This window comes from Sus scrofa, chromosome 5 (genome assembly GCF_054392235.1).
Source record: "Sus scrofa isolate SSC_HxYL_T2T_F1_AM1 chromosome 5, Sscrofa_HxYL_maternal_Yorkshire_Landrace_v2.0, whole genome shotgun sequence".
Taxonomy (NCBI): domain Eukaryota; kingdom Metazoa; phylum Chordata; class Mammalia; order Artiodactyla; family Suidae; genus Sus; species Sus scrofa.
The window spans coordinates 41,932,698-41,948,490 of NC_139387.1; the positions used below are offsets into that span (position 1 = coordinate 41,932,698).

Here is a 15,793-nt window from a genome sequence, read left to right on the forward strand (position 1 = left end):
AAATATTCTGAATTCTCAATTGTGTTCAATAAAAGCTAAAAGCGAATTATAGAAACGATGCCTCCAGTTTTCTCATATACACTCTGGAAAGACAATGCAATGTTTGGGGCAACAAAATAATAAAAATGAAGAACAACAATAATTCTTTCACTATTATTTTATCCTTCTAACAGAACTATAGCATAAGTTTACCTTATGAGCTATACAGTAAATATTTTAGGCTTACAAGGTATATGGTTTCAGTTTCAATTACTCACTCTGTCATTAAGGCAAAAGAAGGCATGGACAATACAGAAATAAATGTGACTGTGTTCCAGTGCAACTTTTTTCATAAAAACAGACCGTGATCTTGATTTTGTGATCCGCATATCTCTGTGAACCTAGATGTTTACACTATTTGTCTTTTTTTTTAATTTTTACCTTTCAAACCACATCTAGGAATAATGGATGATTGAGAAAAGTCTTTGTAATGATGAAATAGAGAAATGTTTCAAGATAGCAAAAAAAAAATAAGATCACTAATATCCAATAACTTAGTTCAGATTTAGGGATATGTCCAGTGGATACACAAGACAGAAAGAGATTTTTTTCTATTTAAAATAATTAAATTTTCACTTTGTTCTTTGAGGAGTCCTAAGACAAAAACATAAGTTATAAAATATCAGATTGACAAATAGTTGGCAGTAGTCAAAAATAAAATTCAATTCTAAAAATGTTGCAGTAGTCTGATGGTGTGTTAAGCAGCAAAGATCTCCTATGTACATCGCATTTTGCTAAATGCAAATGATGGCACCCTCATCTATGTTTGTATTTTCCACACTCATCTATGCTTCTCTTTGATGCAAGGCTAGGCACCTGAAGCAGGTAAGAACCACCCAAGTCAGGAAGAAAGAGAAAAATATTTGAGAGCTTTAGTAGGAATTTGTTTACAGTTGACTAAAATAAAATTCGAATAGCAGTGGGAGCTGGCTAAGAAAATGAGTGGCAAAAGTAGATGACAATGTTCATAAAGAATGAGGACTGGTAAACTTAGGGGGAAGATAAGGTAGGAATGATATTTTAGGAAATATTAAAAAATAAGGCTATAAGGCAACTAATGACCTCTGAGAATGGGGACAAATCAAGTTTCTGGAATTCCTTTGGGAAATGAAAAGCAAGAGCAGTTTCAGATAAATGAAAAGAAAAAAAGAGATAATATGAAATGAGTTTAAGTCCAAAAAGAGAAGCTAGAGTTACTTTAATTCAAAAAATGTGCAACTAATATGTGAGAGACTTCTGAGAGACTCTCTTGTGAGTACCTAAGTTGGCTCTTAATTTTACATTTGCCAGGATTTTTGCAAGAAAATTAATCTCTCACTTGGTGGCAACTGCCAGATGCCTGTCTGTGGAACATAAGAAGTAAAAGCATCCCACCCACCGGTCTAACAGCTTGACTTAAGAAAATATGAGACAGCTCTTGATGTGAGAAGATAAACAAAAACAAACCTAATGGACATTAGTCAAATTAGAAAAAAAAAAAGTATGTTCAATTAATTACATGAAAACTTTTCTATAACTTGAAAGCAAAGAACTATGGAAAAATAAAGAAAAAAGATAGAAAAAAACAATGTTGCACTGAACAGTTTAAAACCAATTTGGTGAAAAACTTCTAAAAATAATAATACTTTTAGGCAAGAAAAACTTTTTTGTGAAGATTTGATTCTTAAAACTGGAAATACATTTCTAAATTCTGTTTACAACCTTTTGTGGAATGCATGGTTTATTAATCTGAAAAAATGCTCTTTTTGAAATTCTAGCATAAGTTTGAATAAAAGATGAAACTACAATAAAAAAAGAAATTCTAGCATAAAAAGAATAAAGAGAACATTGCGGAAAGAATGATTTTATAAGTTTAGCATCCTGCGGATAAGCAAAGAATGCTTTAAAATATTTTATGTCTTTGGCCACTGGTACATGCTACATTGGCAGTAAAGTTTTGATGTATTATTATGTATTAATGCTGACTCAATTTTTTTTTCCAAATGCATTATAGGAAGTAGTCATTACTAGTGGTTTTGCAATAAAAAAGTACATATTGTAGACACCATGTGTAATAGCAAGCAAATCAGTAGTTAGAAGCCCTGACATCTAGTTCTAATTTTGCCACAATTTATTTACCACCCCTGGCCTTCGTTTCTTTATCACACTCAAATATATTATTTCAAACTTCTCCTCCTTTTATTACACTGATTAAAAAAAAAAAGCCAAATTTTTTTTCTCCATGATTCCTATGTTTAGATGTTACTTTCGATTGGTTTACTCTCATGTTTAAAAGCAACAGAAGGCATGTTTTCCTAATCAGGACAAGCCCAAACAACAGTTTATATCATGATAGAAACTCCTAATCAATTCTAGGGGTTACATTTCTGAAAAGTATTATGCTTGGTAAAACTAGATTTAGCAAGATCAAGATCTAAAGTATATATATTAGCAGGGGAGGAAGGCAATCGATACTATGGTCATTATATATATCTAAAAAGGGATGTAATAGAAGTTCCAGAAGCATCTATGTCTAAAAGAAACCTGGGATTTGTCAGCATTATAAACTTATTCTAGTAGATGAACTTTCTTTAGATCATCTTCATTTTCAAGCAATATTGCTACAGTATCCTGATCTTCAAAGATATATTTTTATAATAATCAAGGCTTTAATTAGAAAAAAAATGCATGTTTTTTAAAGTAAGGGTTTTTTTATTCTGCTCATATTAGATTGAAATTGAGTGTCTTTGAACTTGTATATATTATTCTTTTATTCTCAAAATTCTCTGCTATGTAACTGTTCCATATTAAAGGAAACTAAATAAACATAATAAGTAAATGCAATATGTAATCCTAGATTAGATCCAGGGAAAAATACGATAAAGGACATTATTGGGACAATTTTCAATATTTGAATATGAATGATATTTTAGATTTAAAATATTAGTCAATTCCTAAACAAGTCAAAATCATAAATCCAATCATTGTATTGTGGTGATACAAAAGAATATCTGTTACTGACCTATAGATTAGGAAAAATAATAGTCCAGAACAGTTTGTGATAAGAAAACCTCAGTGAGAAGAGGGGAGTGAAGAGGTAGAGGATGAGAAGAGAAAGAGAAGGAGAATGTAAAGCAGCAATGTGTGAAGTAAATTTAGGTGAGGAGTAGGTATACAGAATATATATATATATATATATACACATATATATATATATATACACACATATATATGTATAGAATTTGTAATACTTTCAGCTCTTCTGTAAGTTCAAAATTCTTTTAAATAATAGTTTTTATTTCATTCATTATTTTGGCCACACCCACAGCATATGGACCTTCCTGAGCCAGGGACTGAACCTGCACCATAGCAGTGGTGAAAGACACTGCAGTGACAATGCAAGATTCTTAACCCATTGCACCACAAGAGAACTCCTAAAATAAGGGTTTTTAACGTCTATGTTAATTTTTGTAATATCACACCCATATTGCCTAATAAGAAATAATTTTCAGCGTCCAAGTTTACATTTTTCTGAGCACACCCTTATATCCATGTATAAAAAGGTAAACAGATATCCTTCTCTTCACTACCAGGCAGACTCTTTCACATAGGTAGGGGCCAGCAATTATAACTTAAGTAATAGCTTCTAACCTTCAAGGCAGCAGCATCATATACACTTGAAAAACACTTATATAAACCTTTGCCTGTACATACAAATAAATGGAAATAATTTCAGAGAGCCCTTTCACAAATCAAAATGATTCTGAACAACTGATATATCAAAAGATCAATTTTTTAAAACATTGTTGGAGTTTCCGCCCTGGCACAGTGGGTTTAGAATCGACTGCAATGGCGTAGCTCACGGCAGAGGTATGGATTCGATCCCTTGCCAATGCAGTGAGTTAAATGATCCAATGTTGCCGCAGCTGGGCTCTGGCTGCAGCTGCAGCTTGGATTGAATCCCTGGCCCTTGAACTTCCATATGCTGTGGATGGGACCACAAAAAGAAAAAAGAAAAGACTTTGTTATGCTAAGTAGTGAGATTGTTATTTTAGATTAGCGTATTACACTCCTTACTACCTATAGTTAGCTCAGGATTACAAGGTTTTTGTTCTTTAGTAAATGGTAGGCCAGAGTTGTCATAAATGCCATCATTCACTAAGGCACCTTGATTTCACAGTTTAGTAGGGCAGATTCAAATCGTAAATTTATTTTTGACATTGAAATTTTAGCATGACACCCTTATCTAATATCAAATTTTGGCATCTCAAAATCTCATGTAAGGCATGATAATTGGTTTTTAAACACAAATCCTGAAAAATGGCTTTCACCAGAGGATGAATCTGAAATTTCAAGCTGGTCATGCCTGGGAGGACATGTGAGTGTTTACTGTTGAGTTATGACACATGCATATTTCTTTTAAGAAATTACTGACAAAAAAGGTAAAATACTATATTGCTTATTTCTGACATAAAGCATGGTCCTGTTTATAAGAGAAGACAATATGGTCAAATATGGTCCCCTCTCTCTCTCTGATTTACTATCCACTCACCTTAAAAACCTGGGTAAGTAAAGAAAAGCAAGTAAAGTTTTAACTAATATTTTATAGATGAAAATTGATTTCATAGTATTCAAAATTGCTAGATAAAAGAATTTCCCATAGTGGCTCAGCAGAAATGAATCCCAACACTAACCATGAGGTTGCAGGTTCCATCCCTGGCCACGCTCAGTGGGTTAAGGATCTGGTGTTGCCGTGAGCTGTGGTGTAGGGCACAGATGCAGCTCAGATCCTGTGTTGCTGTGGCTGTGCTATGGGCCAGCAGCTGTAGCTCCAATTCGACCTCTAGCCTGGGAACTTCCATATGCTGCAGGTGTGGCCCTAAAAAGCAAAAAAAAAAAAAAAAAAAGAAAGAAAAGAAAAAAAGAAAAAAGTTCTAGATAAATTAAAATCTTCAACTAAAAATGATCATCTACAGGCAAGATAGATGTTAGACAAGATCTTTATAACACCCAGCTGGTATTCAGTAGATGTGGAGGTGTTTCAATATGCTCTAGGTAGTAGAGCAGATTAGTTGGGGGTAAGAAAACCCTCAGGAGACAACTTTTGAACTTTGTGGGCCAATGCATAATAACTGACTTGACCCTTAATTTGGTGAAACATTTCCTCAGATTTCTTGATTCACAGAAATTTAGTTTTTAAGGGAACATTCAGAAAGCATGAGTCCAACTACCTATTTTTCATAAATGTGAAAGTGACCTTCTTGCCAAAGGTCACTTGAAAGTTAGTGGCAGAGGAGTTCCCGTCGTGGCGCAGTGGTTAACAAATCTGACTAGGAACCATGAGGTTGAGGGTTCGATCCCTGCCCTTGCTCAGTGGGTTAACGATCCGGCGTTGCTGTGAGCTGTGGTGTAGGTTGCAGACGTGGCTCGGATCCCGCGTTGCTGTGGCTCTGGCGTAGACTGGTGGCTACAGCTCCGATTGGACCCCTAGCCTGGGAATCTCCATATGCCGCGGGAGCGGCCCAAGACCAAGAAATAGGAAAAAGACCAAAAAAAAAAAAAAAGAAAGAAAGTTAGTGGCAGAAAGAGGACAGCAACTCATCTCAGTTCTTTTGGTTTTGGCTTCCAGGTCTGTCCCTGAATTCATTCTGCTGTCTTAACCTTTTATTTTAATGTGAACACACACACAAAATATGGAACTTCAATCTTTAACAAAAATCCTTAAATAATTTAAAACATGCTCCTTTTTTCAAGGGCTGATTCTCCCAGTGCATGTATTACAATTATTGAATGGGAAAGAATAATCAAAGACAATTAAAATTTCACAATACACTCATTTTACTTCACTTAATTTATACACCAAATATTTTAAGCATATATGATGTACATATTCTTTGAAGATCACTCATTTATGAAGAATTAATCCCTGTTACTTGCTTTGCATCAAGAAAAGTGATTTAGATAATGGAGAGATTCTGTTCTTTTTTTTTTAATTCTAAATGCCACACTTAACAGCCTACGGAGTTCCTGGGCCAGAGATTGAGTCCAAGTAACAGCCGTGGCAATACTAGATCCTTTTAACCCATTGCACCAGGCCAGTTATCAAACACACAACTTTAGTCACTGCAGTCAGATTCTTAACCCACTCTACCACAGTGGGAACTCTAAGAGAACTCTAAGAGGAACTTGAGGAAATTTTATTTGTACACCAAAGGCTTAAATATCTTCAACCCTACTAATTGCAGTAGAACTAAGTTTCTAACCTTTTTTTGCAGCATGTCATTGATTTAACATAAAGAGTTTCAGTACAATTTAACAAGAAATAATCTTAGATGATACTAGTAGAAGAGAGGTGACAATGTGATAATGAGCATCAGTGCAAATTTTCAGTGTCATGATAGTGTTCTTTTTCTAAGAGTAAGCATAATAAAATATTGACAGGAGATCTTAACTTAGTCATGGTCCTCCTGTTTGTTTGACTTTCACATAATATGTGGACTATTGCATATATTTTGAAGTAAATTTTATCGACAGCCTCTCATCATTAAATAAATTGAGGATTTGAGTCCCTATCGACACAATATAAGGAGATTTAAGAAGTGAAAAACAATCATTCTGGTTTTTACTGCCCTTAGTTCAGTTTGTATCTCTGCAAATGAATGTTCCAGTTTTTCTTGGCTCCTCATATTTTCTAGTTCCTTTCTGAGGGTATCTACATTACTGTTCATATCTTCTCTTAATTCCTTCAGTATTTTCGCTATTTCTCTTTTGAACTCCAGGTCTGTCAGACTGCAGAGATCTGTTTCATTGTTGACTGTTTTAGGTGACTTCTCCTGTTGGTTTGACTGGGAGTGGTTTCTCAGCTTCTTCATCTTGCTTGTTGTTTTCTTTTTCCTGAGGGAGTTGTACTCTCCGTGACCAGGCAGTGGGATGTTTCCTGAGGGCTGGCGTTGTTGGTCAGTCTTCTTTGAGGCAGTGTGGCTTTTCTGGAGTGTTGATGGGGCTAACAGGGTCACCCTCACACCATGCACAAAAATAAACTCAAAATGGCTGAAAGACTTAAATATACGACAGGACACCATCAAACTCCTAGAAGAAAACATAGGCAAAACACTCTCTGACATCAGCATCATGAATATTTTCTCAGGTCAGTCTCCCAAAGCAATAGAAATTAGAGCAAAAATAAACCCATGGGACCTCATCAAACTGAAAAGCTTTTGCACAGCAAAGGAAACCCAAAAGAAAACAAAAAGACAACTTACAGAATGGGAGAAAATAGTTTCAAATGATGTAACTGACAAGGGCTTAATCTCTAGAATATATAAACAACGTATACAACCCAACAGCAAAAAAGCCAATCAATCAATGGAAAAATGGGCAAAAGATCTGAATAGACATTTCTCCAAAGAAGATATACAGATGGCCAACAAACACATGAAAAAATGCTCAACATCGCTGATTATAAGAGAAATGCAAGTCAAAACTACCATGAGATACCACCTCACACCAGTCAGAATGGCCATCATTAATAAATCCACAAATAACAAGTGCTGGAGGGGCTGTGGAGAAAAGGGAACCCTCCTGCACTGTTGGTGGGAATGTAAACTGGTACAGCCACTATGGAGAACAGTTTGGAGATACCTTAGAGTCTATACATAGAACTTCCATATGACCCTGCAATCCCACTCTTGGGCATATATCCAGACAAAACTCTACTTAAAAGAGACACGTGCACCTGCATATTCATTGTAGCACTATTCACAATAGCCAGGTCATGGAAACAACCCAAATGTCCATCGACAGATGATTGGATTCGGAAGAGGTGGTATATATACACAATGGAATACTACTCAGCCATAAAAAAGAATGACATAATGCCATTTGCAGCAACATGGATGGAACTAGAGAATCTCATCCTGAGTGAAATGAGCCAGAAAGACAAAGACAAATACCATATGATATCACTTATAACTGGAATCTAATATCCAGCACAAATGAACATCTCCTCAGAAAAGAAAATCATGGACTTGGAGAAAAGACTTGTGGCTTCCTGATGGGAGGGGGAGGGAGTGGGAGGGATCAGAGTCTGGGCTTATCAGACACAACTTAGAATAGATTTACAAGGAGATCCTGCTGAGTAGCATTGAGAACTTTGTCTAGATACTCATGTTGCAACAGAACAAAGGATGGGGAAAAAAAATGTAATTGTAATGTATACATGTAAGGATAACTTGATCCCCTTGCTGTACAGTGGGAAAATAAAAAAAAAGAAAAACAATCAATTCTTCTGTTAAAATCAATTATACAAAGATTCTCATGATAGTTTGGTGAGAGCAAATTATATGAGAATCAATCACTATGGTTGATTTTAATTCCTTGCTACTCAAAGTGTGGTCCACCAACCAGGAGCATCAAAGTATGTTGGAAACACAGAAACCCAGGTCCTACTCCTAACCTAATAGATCATAAACTACATTTTTAAGGGCTGAGTGGGTTATATGCATATTATGATTTGAGATTCATCACTTAAATTAAATTTGGAGAAGGTATGGGAGAGGAGTGAGGGGAAATAATTGCATTTATTCTGTATTTTCTTACCTAAATAGGCACTTAATAGGTAGGGAGACAATATTATATACTATCTTTCAGACACTTTGTGAAGACTTAAATTCATTGTCAAGTATAAATCTTACAACAAATTTGTGTAATGGGAACTGTCACTCACATTTTACAATAAGAAAACTATAATTTACAGAAGTAGGTAAGTTCACACAGTAACTGGTAGGAAGAAGGAAGTTTGACTCAAGAACTTATGCACTTAATCATCATTGTATTTTATGGCTTAGTACAAATAAGCTTTCAAAATCCTCCAAATCTACCAATTTGTGTTTTTTAAGATGATAAAATACACAATCAGAAAATTTGGATGAGAACAAGTACTGACCAATTTATCACAAACCAGTAAGTTAAACTGGTACTTAACCCTCTGCTCATAAAAATAGAATGAGATATTAAGAATGTATTCTAAAACTATTTAATAGTGTTCTGATGATCATATACATTAGAAAATTCCTGTTTGTACCTGAAAAGATGCATGTCTATATTTTCCTTTATTCTGGAAAGAAAATTATACTGACAGATATATATTTTTTTTAATGTTTACTTCTTTGGCTACCGCTATTTTGTGATAAAGACACAAGAGGCTGCTCTATTTCACAGTGGTGATGGAGGGACAAAAATTAACAGAAAATATAGGCAATATTACAGTTATGTTCTTATTTAAGTCCATAACTAGTATGACTAAAATAGATGACACTTACTGAATACTTGTTTACATATAATAAACTATCACAAGAAAATTTTTTAAAAAATCATTTAATTTTAACCATGAAATACGAACTAGCTTTATTCAGTTAAGGAAACAGAACTGCTAAATTTTGGATCTAAGTTTTAAACCTAGGTAAACTAGCTCTAGATCCCACAATTCATGCTTCACAATTTTACGAAAAGCTTCCTTTACCTCCCAGTATACTTAACATATTTCAGGTTTCCTCCCTCTTCAATAGAGAGTATAACCTATAATTTTCTCTTTAAATTATTTTGGACATGTATATGATCTATTGTCACACCGACTTAATAGTCTTATAAATGAGATAAATGTCTTAGGTTCACGTGATCAATATTTATGAATTATGTCTTTAGTGCCTAATTTTTCATTCAAAAAAAGACTGAGATAAACTATACTGTAATTTGTTTCCTTGCACCATCTAGTGGATTTAAATGACAAGTGCGGCAGTACTATAAACGACTGTAAGTCAATAATATGTCAAAATTTCAAACGTATACGGAGAACTATTCCGAAAACTGTATTTTAGATCATACCACAAATGTACACATTAGTTGTCTTTTTCAAAGGAGACTCAGTTAAGCTCGGATTCTGACTCCAACAGCGAGTGTTTAAATCTACAAATAAAAAAAACATAAAATAGCATCCCTATCTTTTTACAATTAGAGATAATCAAAGTCTGACACGCTTTAGTTTTTCCCACCCATTTCCCTAACTCCAAGGCTTCCCAAGCAGTTGCGTATTGAGAAGCCCCCGAGTCTGCGCGGAGCCAGTGCGCAGGCGCGCTGAGGAGCGGAAGTGAGGAGGCGGGGATAAGCCCGGAGCAGCGAGCGGAAGAGGTCTGCGCCGGTGGGTGAGGCGCCGAGACCGTTTGGCGGTGGTGAGTCCCGGGCCAGCCCGAGCTCAAAGTCCCAGAGTCGAGGAGACACCGAAAGCCGCGGAAGAACTTGAGGTCAGAGCAGTCGCCGCTGGCTGCTGCTGCCCTGCCTCTGCCGCCGCAGAAGCCTCCGCCCTCGCCGCCGAAGACGCGGCCCTGACAGGCCTGTAGGCCTAGGCGCGGCCCGCTGAGCAGACGTGTTGCCGCCGGTGCAGCTGTGAGTAATCCGAGCGTCCTCTGCACGGTCGTTTACAGATTAAAATGGAGGAAATTTCGTTGGCTAACCTGGATACTAACAAGCTAGAGGCCATCGCTCAGGAGATATACGTAGACCTGATAGAGGATTCTTGTTTGGGCTTCTGCTTTGAGGTGCACCGGGCAGTCAAGTGTGGCTACTTCTACCTGGAATTCGCAGAGACTGGTAGTGTGAAAGATTTTGGCATTCAGCCAGTGGAAGATAAAGGAGCATGTCGCCTCCCGCTTTGCTCCCTTCCTGGAGAATCTGGAAATGGGCCTGATCAGCAGCTGCAGCGCTCACCTCCGGAATTCCAGTAGCTGCAACATGAGCGTCTGAGGGTGACCAGGACTATAACATAGACCAGTCCTGTGGTTTGGAGAAGTTAGGTAGCTAAGTAGAAGAAAAAAAAAAAAAAAAATCGGACAAAAGTCCCAATTCCCATTGAAGATCCTAGCCTTTAAAAACCCGAAGTGGAGAATTTAGGAATTCGGATCCTTTTTTGTGTATTAACTTGGATCATCTTTGAAACCCTGGATAGGAGGACCTGTGCTGTGTATCCTGCACACCATGCAGTGCTTGATTTCTAAACACACAAGAAAGTGCACAAGAACCCTGTACTATCCCCAGTGCACAGGTGAGCAGCTGTGTGCTCAGTATATAAAGTTCTTTGGTTCCTCAGCCTTTCTGCCTGTCTGATGTCAAGGGCTTTCTGGACAACTGACAGTTTGGACATAAGTGATGGTCAGGCCTTAATCATTGGGCCACAGTGGGACTGCACCTCTGATCTCTGAGCCTCTGATTTGGGCTTCTGCAAGACGAATGAAAGTCAGGTATGAGATCTGGATGTTAATCATTCCAATTTTGAAAACCAAGAAAAAGAATTTCCAGCTGAATCTGGTAAGAGAAGCTCTGTGATACTGACTCCAACAAGAAGAAAAGCTCAAAGCCACCAGTTTCCCAGAGGTCCAGCATTTACAATGACTTAAACGGACTTGGGGATGTGGGCTAGCCTTTTGCTGAACAGAGCCCTCTTTCCTGCACCTCACCTGGTGGCATAGGCTTAGCAGATGAACAACTTGGTTATCCAGGCAGGCTGAGGATTAAGTTTTGCTCCCTTGGGGAAATAGCAGGGCTTCTGCAACTATGCACGATCTTTCAAATTGCAAGATTCATATCTGGATATATTATGCTGTGGACAGCAGTTTGGCGGGGCATTTTTCTACTCTGAATTACTAGTTACCTAGCCAGGATCTGGCTTGGTTATTATGCCAGGTCACTACCTGCCTCCCACTTTAGGGGCGGGAGTGAACTATGGAAGAGCATCATGGCTGTGCAGGAGGCTGTGGTTTGAAAGCTGAGGCCAAAGGGGGCCTTTTCCATCTGCACTCAATAATGTGTATGGGTTAATGCTAGGAGCAAAGGAGCAGGACTAGGTCCTTCCTCTCTCATCTGACTGTGCAGTATCCTATTGAGCACCCCTGTTCCTGGGGTTGGGCATTCACAGAGCTCTGTTACAGTGAACATCTAGACTGTCAACACCTCTGCCCCTCACAAAGGGCAGCCCTTTCCACTCAGTCCTCTGAACCATTTTGACAAGAGCTGTCCTTTTGTTGTTGGAAGTCAGGGAAGGGCCTCCAGAAATCCCCTGGCTTTAGGAAATGTGATAGGGGACGATGGGAAGTGTGAGCTGCATATCATAATTACTCTCCACTTGACTCCCTGATTGCAGTGTATGAAGTAGAGGGGTGGGAGCCCCAAGGTGAGCGAGAACGGTGCTGCTTTATTTGAAATGTTTTCTTACCTCATTCTATGCCCCAAAAAAAGGGGCCCAGCCTCTTTTTCTGGCTTGGCCCTGTGTACTCCTGTCCCCTGCTCCAATACCTGTCTGGTGCAGCTCATGACCTGGGTGCTGCCTGCCACTCTGCATTCACACTGACCAGTTTCAGTTTATTTCTCTTGATGCTCCTGCTTCTGAAGCCTGCCCAGTTTCTCTTTACTTGGCTTCTATTAAATTTGTTTTGTTTTGTACTGTTTTCTTGTTTTTGTTAGAGATTCAGAGAAGAATCTTATGGCTCCCTCTTTTGGGATTAGGATGGGAAGAGAACATAATTTTTTTGTATATGAAAAAAAGTTCTCTTATAGGACTACCTTGCTGGTATGCCTTCCTGCTGTGTCTTACTTCCTGAGGAGTTATATCCGCCCACCTCAACTTGGATACTGCCTAGTAGGACCTAAACAGAAAAGCAGTAAAGGCTAACTGACACAGGGATGGAGCAGATTCCGATCCATTTTCTCTAATCCTTGCTGTGCATGTATCCTTCTTTATCCCAGAAGGGTCTGTTTGGACTGTATGGACTGATTTGGGTTACATACTCTAGAGGGATAGGGGAATCATAATAATAGGGCCCCAAGACTATTACTACATTCTCCCACTAGAGTTGTCCTGCCCAGGGTCAGGGCCAAGCTAGAGATTGTTCTTCAATCCAAGACTTGTAATAACTAAAAAGTCAAACTTTGGCAAGAGCTAAAATAATTTGGAGTTATCTGCCCTTGACTTTTTTTTATAGACATCTCCTTCTAAGGGGATGCAGAGGGAAAGGAGGGTCTAAGTGAGACTCTGGCCTTCTTACAAGTGAGATTTGGGAAACAGGCTGAAGGTAAGGCCATTGTCTCCTCTTCAGAGAGGGAGCTCATATTGTGACATTGCTGTTTCCTTTCTGACCTTTTCTCCTAGTTAGAGGAGGCAGAAGTGGAAAGAGTTTTGTGTAATGGTTGCTTCATTTTACCTCTCTCTTGGTTTGTGTTTTTGTATTTTGCCCTCCATTCTTAGCAGTAGCCTCCTGTCCTGGATGGATATGAGGTGGACTAGGTCCAGCAGGTGCCCTTGGGGACAAACTAACTGCTTTCTTTTAGGGGGAGAGAATGCTCCCTACCATATAGTTGACAGTGGTTAGGAACTCTCCCTTTCCCTACTTATCTTCTAACAGCAGAATTCCCGTCCTTCTCTTCTCAATTAAGTGTATTGATCACCCTGTAATTCTATTATGTATCTGAGTGTGTGTGTGTGTAAGGGGTGGGGGTGGGGGAAGGGGTTCTTTACAAATTTCTGTGGTTTGTGGCTTTTCCTTCCATACATTAGTTCCCACCAAACCGCATGCCCAGGGGCCATTGCCTGGCATTATCGCATGCTGGGGTCATTCGGGAAGTGTAGTGAAGCTCACCACTGTCCTTTGTTTGGAGAGTCTTATTTTTGCATAAGTAGTTCATCCTATACAGATTGCTAACTAACTGTGTACTCCTCTTGCCCCTATGGCTGCTGGTGTAAATAAACTGCATCTCCCCATTGGTAAACAATAATAATAAACAAAATTTTAAAAAACGACTATTTGGATTGTATGTTCATCTTTTAAAATTATATATATACATGTTTTTTTAGTATTGACATAGTAAAATAAATGTTGAATCACTTTTGAACCTTAGTCGCTTTCTCCTGAGCGAGATTTTTATCAGAATAGAAGAATTCTGCCCAAGTTTGTTTCTCCATCTTGTTATGCAAATTTAACTTTCTGCAACATCCAGTGGAAGAAGCTAACTATATATAATCATCCATTTTCCATTAACAAGAGAGTCGTAAAATAAGTCTAATCCAAGCCCATCACTAAATAAGTCCAGTGTGAAGGGTAGTTCAATTTAAATGGAACTCAAGATTTATCTATCTATGTATCTAATCTATCTTTATCTATCTATCTACCTATCTATCTATCTATCTTACCACCATTTCAATCTAATATTGCTCTCAAGAGGCAAATAATTCATAGCAGAATATAAGTCAGCCTTTCTAAGGGTAATTTTTTTCCCATTTCCATTTTTATTTTACTCCAACTATTTAGTTCTGTCATTTTGTTTTTAGATAAGTCAGAGATTTTTATTTCTTCCAGTTTCTAATCCAAAATTGGCACACTTCCTCTAGAAATTGTACATGTTGCTGCTTAGTATTGACCAAAAAACCACCTACTAAATGTTCTAGTTCTTTAAAGAAACAGTCCAAAATTGAAAATAATATTTAGATGAATAAGAATTACAGAAATTGGATGAGAGGAAACCTGTCTCAGGATATTTCAGGGGACCTTATAGACCTATCACATGATGGGAGTCACCTAGCATTCATATGCAGCTGTGGCAAATATTTTTGGATCCTATTTCATATGTTTAGATTTGAATTAATACATTTCATGCTAACCTACTTTTCTGAAATATTTGCAAGACCTCAGTGCCTTACTAAATCCACTTTATGGTAGGACTTCTAAGATGATTCCTTTTCATATTTTCTAAATAATGATCTTTAAAAAGGGAAAAAAAAGGCATTACATACCCTTTAACTCCCTAAATACTGCATTTTAGCTATGGTGTGCAGCATGAAGTAAGGAACCTAATAAATGGTTGCTTGATGTTGATAAAAACAAAATGAATAGTGTTGAAGTAGTTAAGGATTCAGGAACAGTTTTCTTGAAACATCTTTTCATATAGTCTTTAGAATAATTATCATGGTTAGTGAATTGCTGGTTCTCAGAAATAACTTTTAACATCAGACTTCAGGAAGTTTTACTCTGCTGTGGAGAGTACAAGCTCTTTGATTTTTTTATTTATGTTCCCAAAAATGCTCAGGATGCTGCAGAGAAAAATATTTCTTGAAAATGATGCATTTGTTCAGAAAAACATTGCAGATAAACCTGTAAATCCTTGGTTTGGTTTTTTTGTTGTTGTTTTCCATTTTGGAAACTTAAGTCATTATTACTTGAGCCTCATTCAAAAATAAAAATACAAAGCAAATAGAAGCAAAAGAAGAATGGTACTGCCAGACCAGTGAACTTTATTGAAGCAAGAATTTTTAATAAATGGAAAGGCTGATTTTTTAGAAATAAAGACAAACTATGGTTAAAGTAGAATTAAAAAATGGTGATACTAATGAAAACTTTAAGATGAGTGAAAACATTGGAAAAAAATGGAAAATATTTAAGAATACATCAAAAATGACTCATGAGAAATTTTTTAATCTTAAAATTTAATACATTTAGTAATTTAACTACATCTAGAACTTTAAAGAAAAAAAATCCCATCTCTACCTAAACGCACATAAAAATGCTATACAGTTTTACAGACAATACAGCAAGAAACTAAAATCCTAGGCTAAGTGAATTATGAAGATGTTAGCAAACTGCTTTATCAAAAATAAACTTAATGAGGTTAATCCCAGGAAAAATTTTGACTCAAAATCATCACATTACTATTAGAAAAATGTGAAAATTTCAGTACA

The 15,793-nt window shown here is 37.2% G+C and overlaps 1 protein-coding gene across 1 annotated transcript; it reads left to right on the forward strand.

Moving 5' to 3' along the window:
- The first annotated feature begins 10,174 nt into the window (after window positions 1-10,174).
- ATXN7L3B (ataxin 7 like 3B) lies at window positions 10,175-13,861 on the forward strand. The gene has a single exon (XM_003481661.5). The coding sequence runs from the start codon at window positions 10,503-10,505 to the stop codon at window positions 10,794-10,796; it is 294 nt and encodes a 97-aa protein (XP_003481709.1). The 5' UTR covers window positions 10,175-10,502; the 3' UTR covers window positions 10,797-13,861.
- Window positions 13,862-15,793: the final 1,932 nt, after the last annotated feature.

Bases quoted from the DNA above. Each gene is read 5' to 3' on its own strand.
- ATXN7L3B (XM_003481661.5), top strand. From the start codon at position 10,503: ATGGAGGAAATTTCGTTGGCTAACCTGGATACTAACAAGCTAGAGGCC.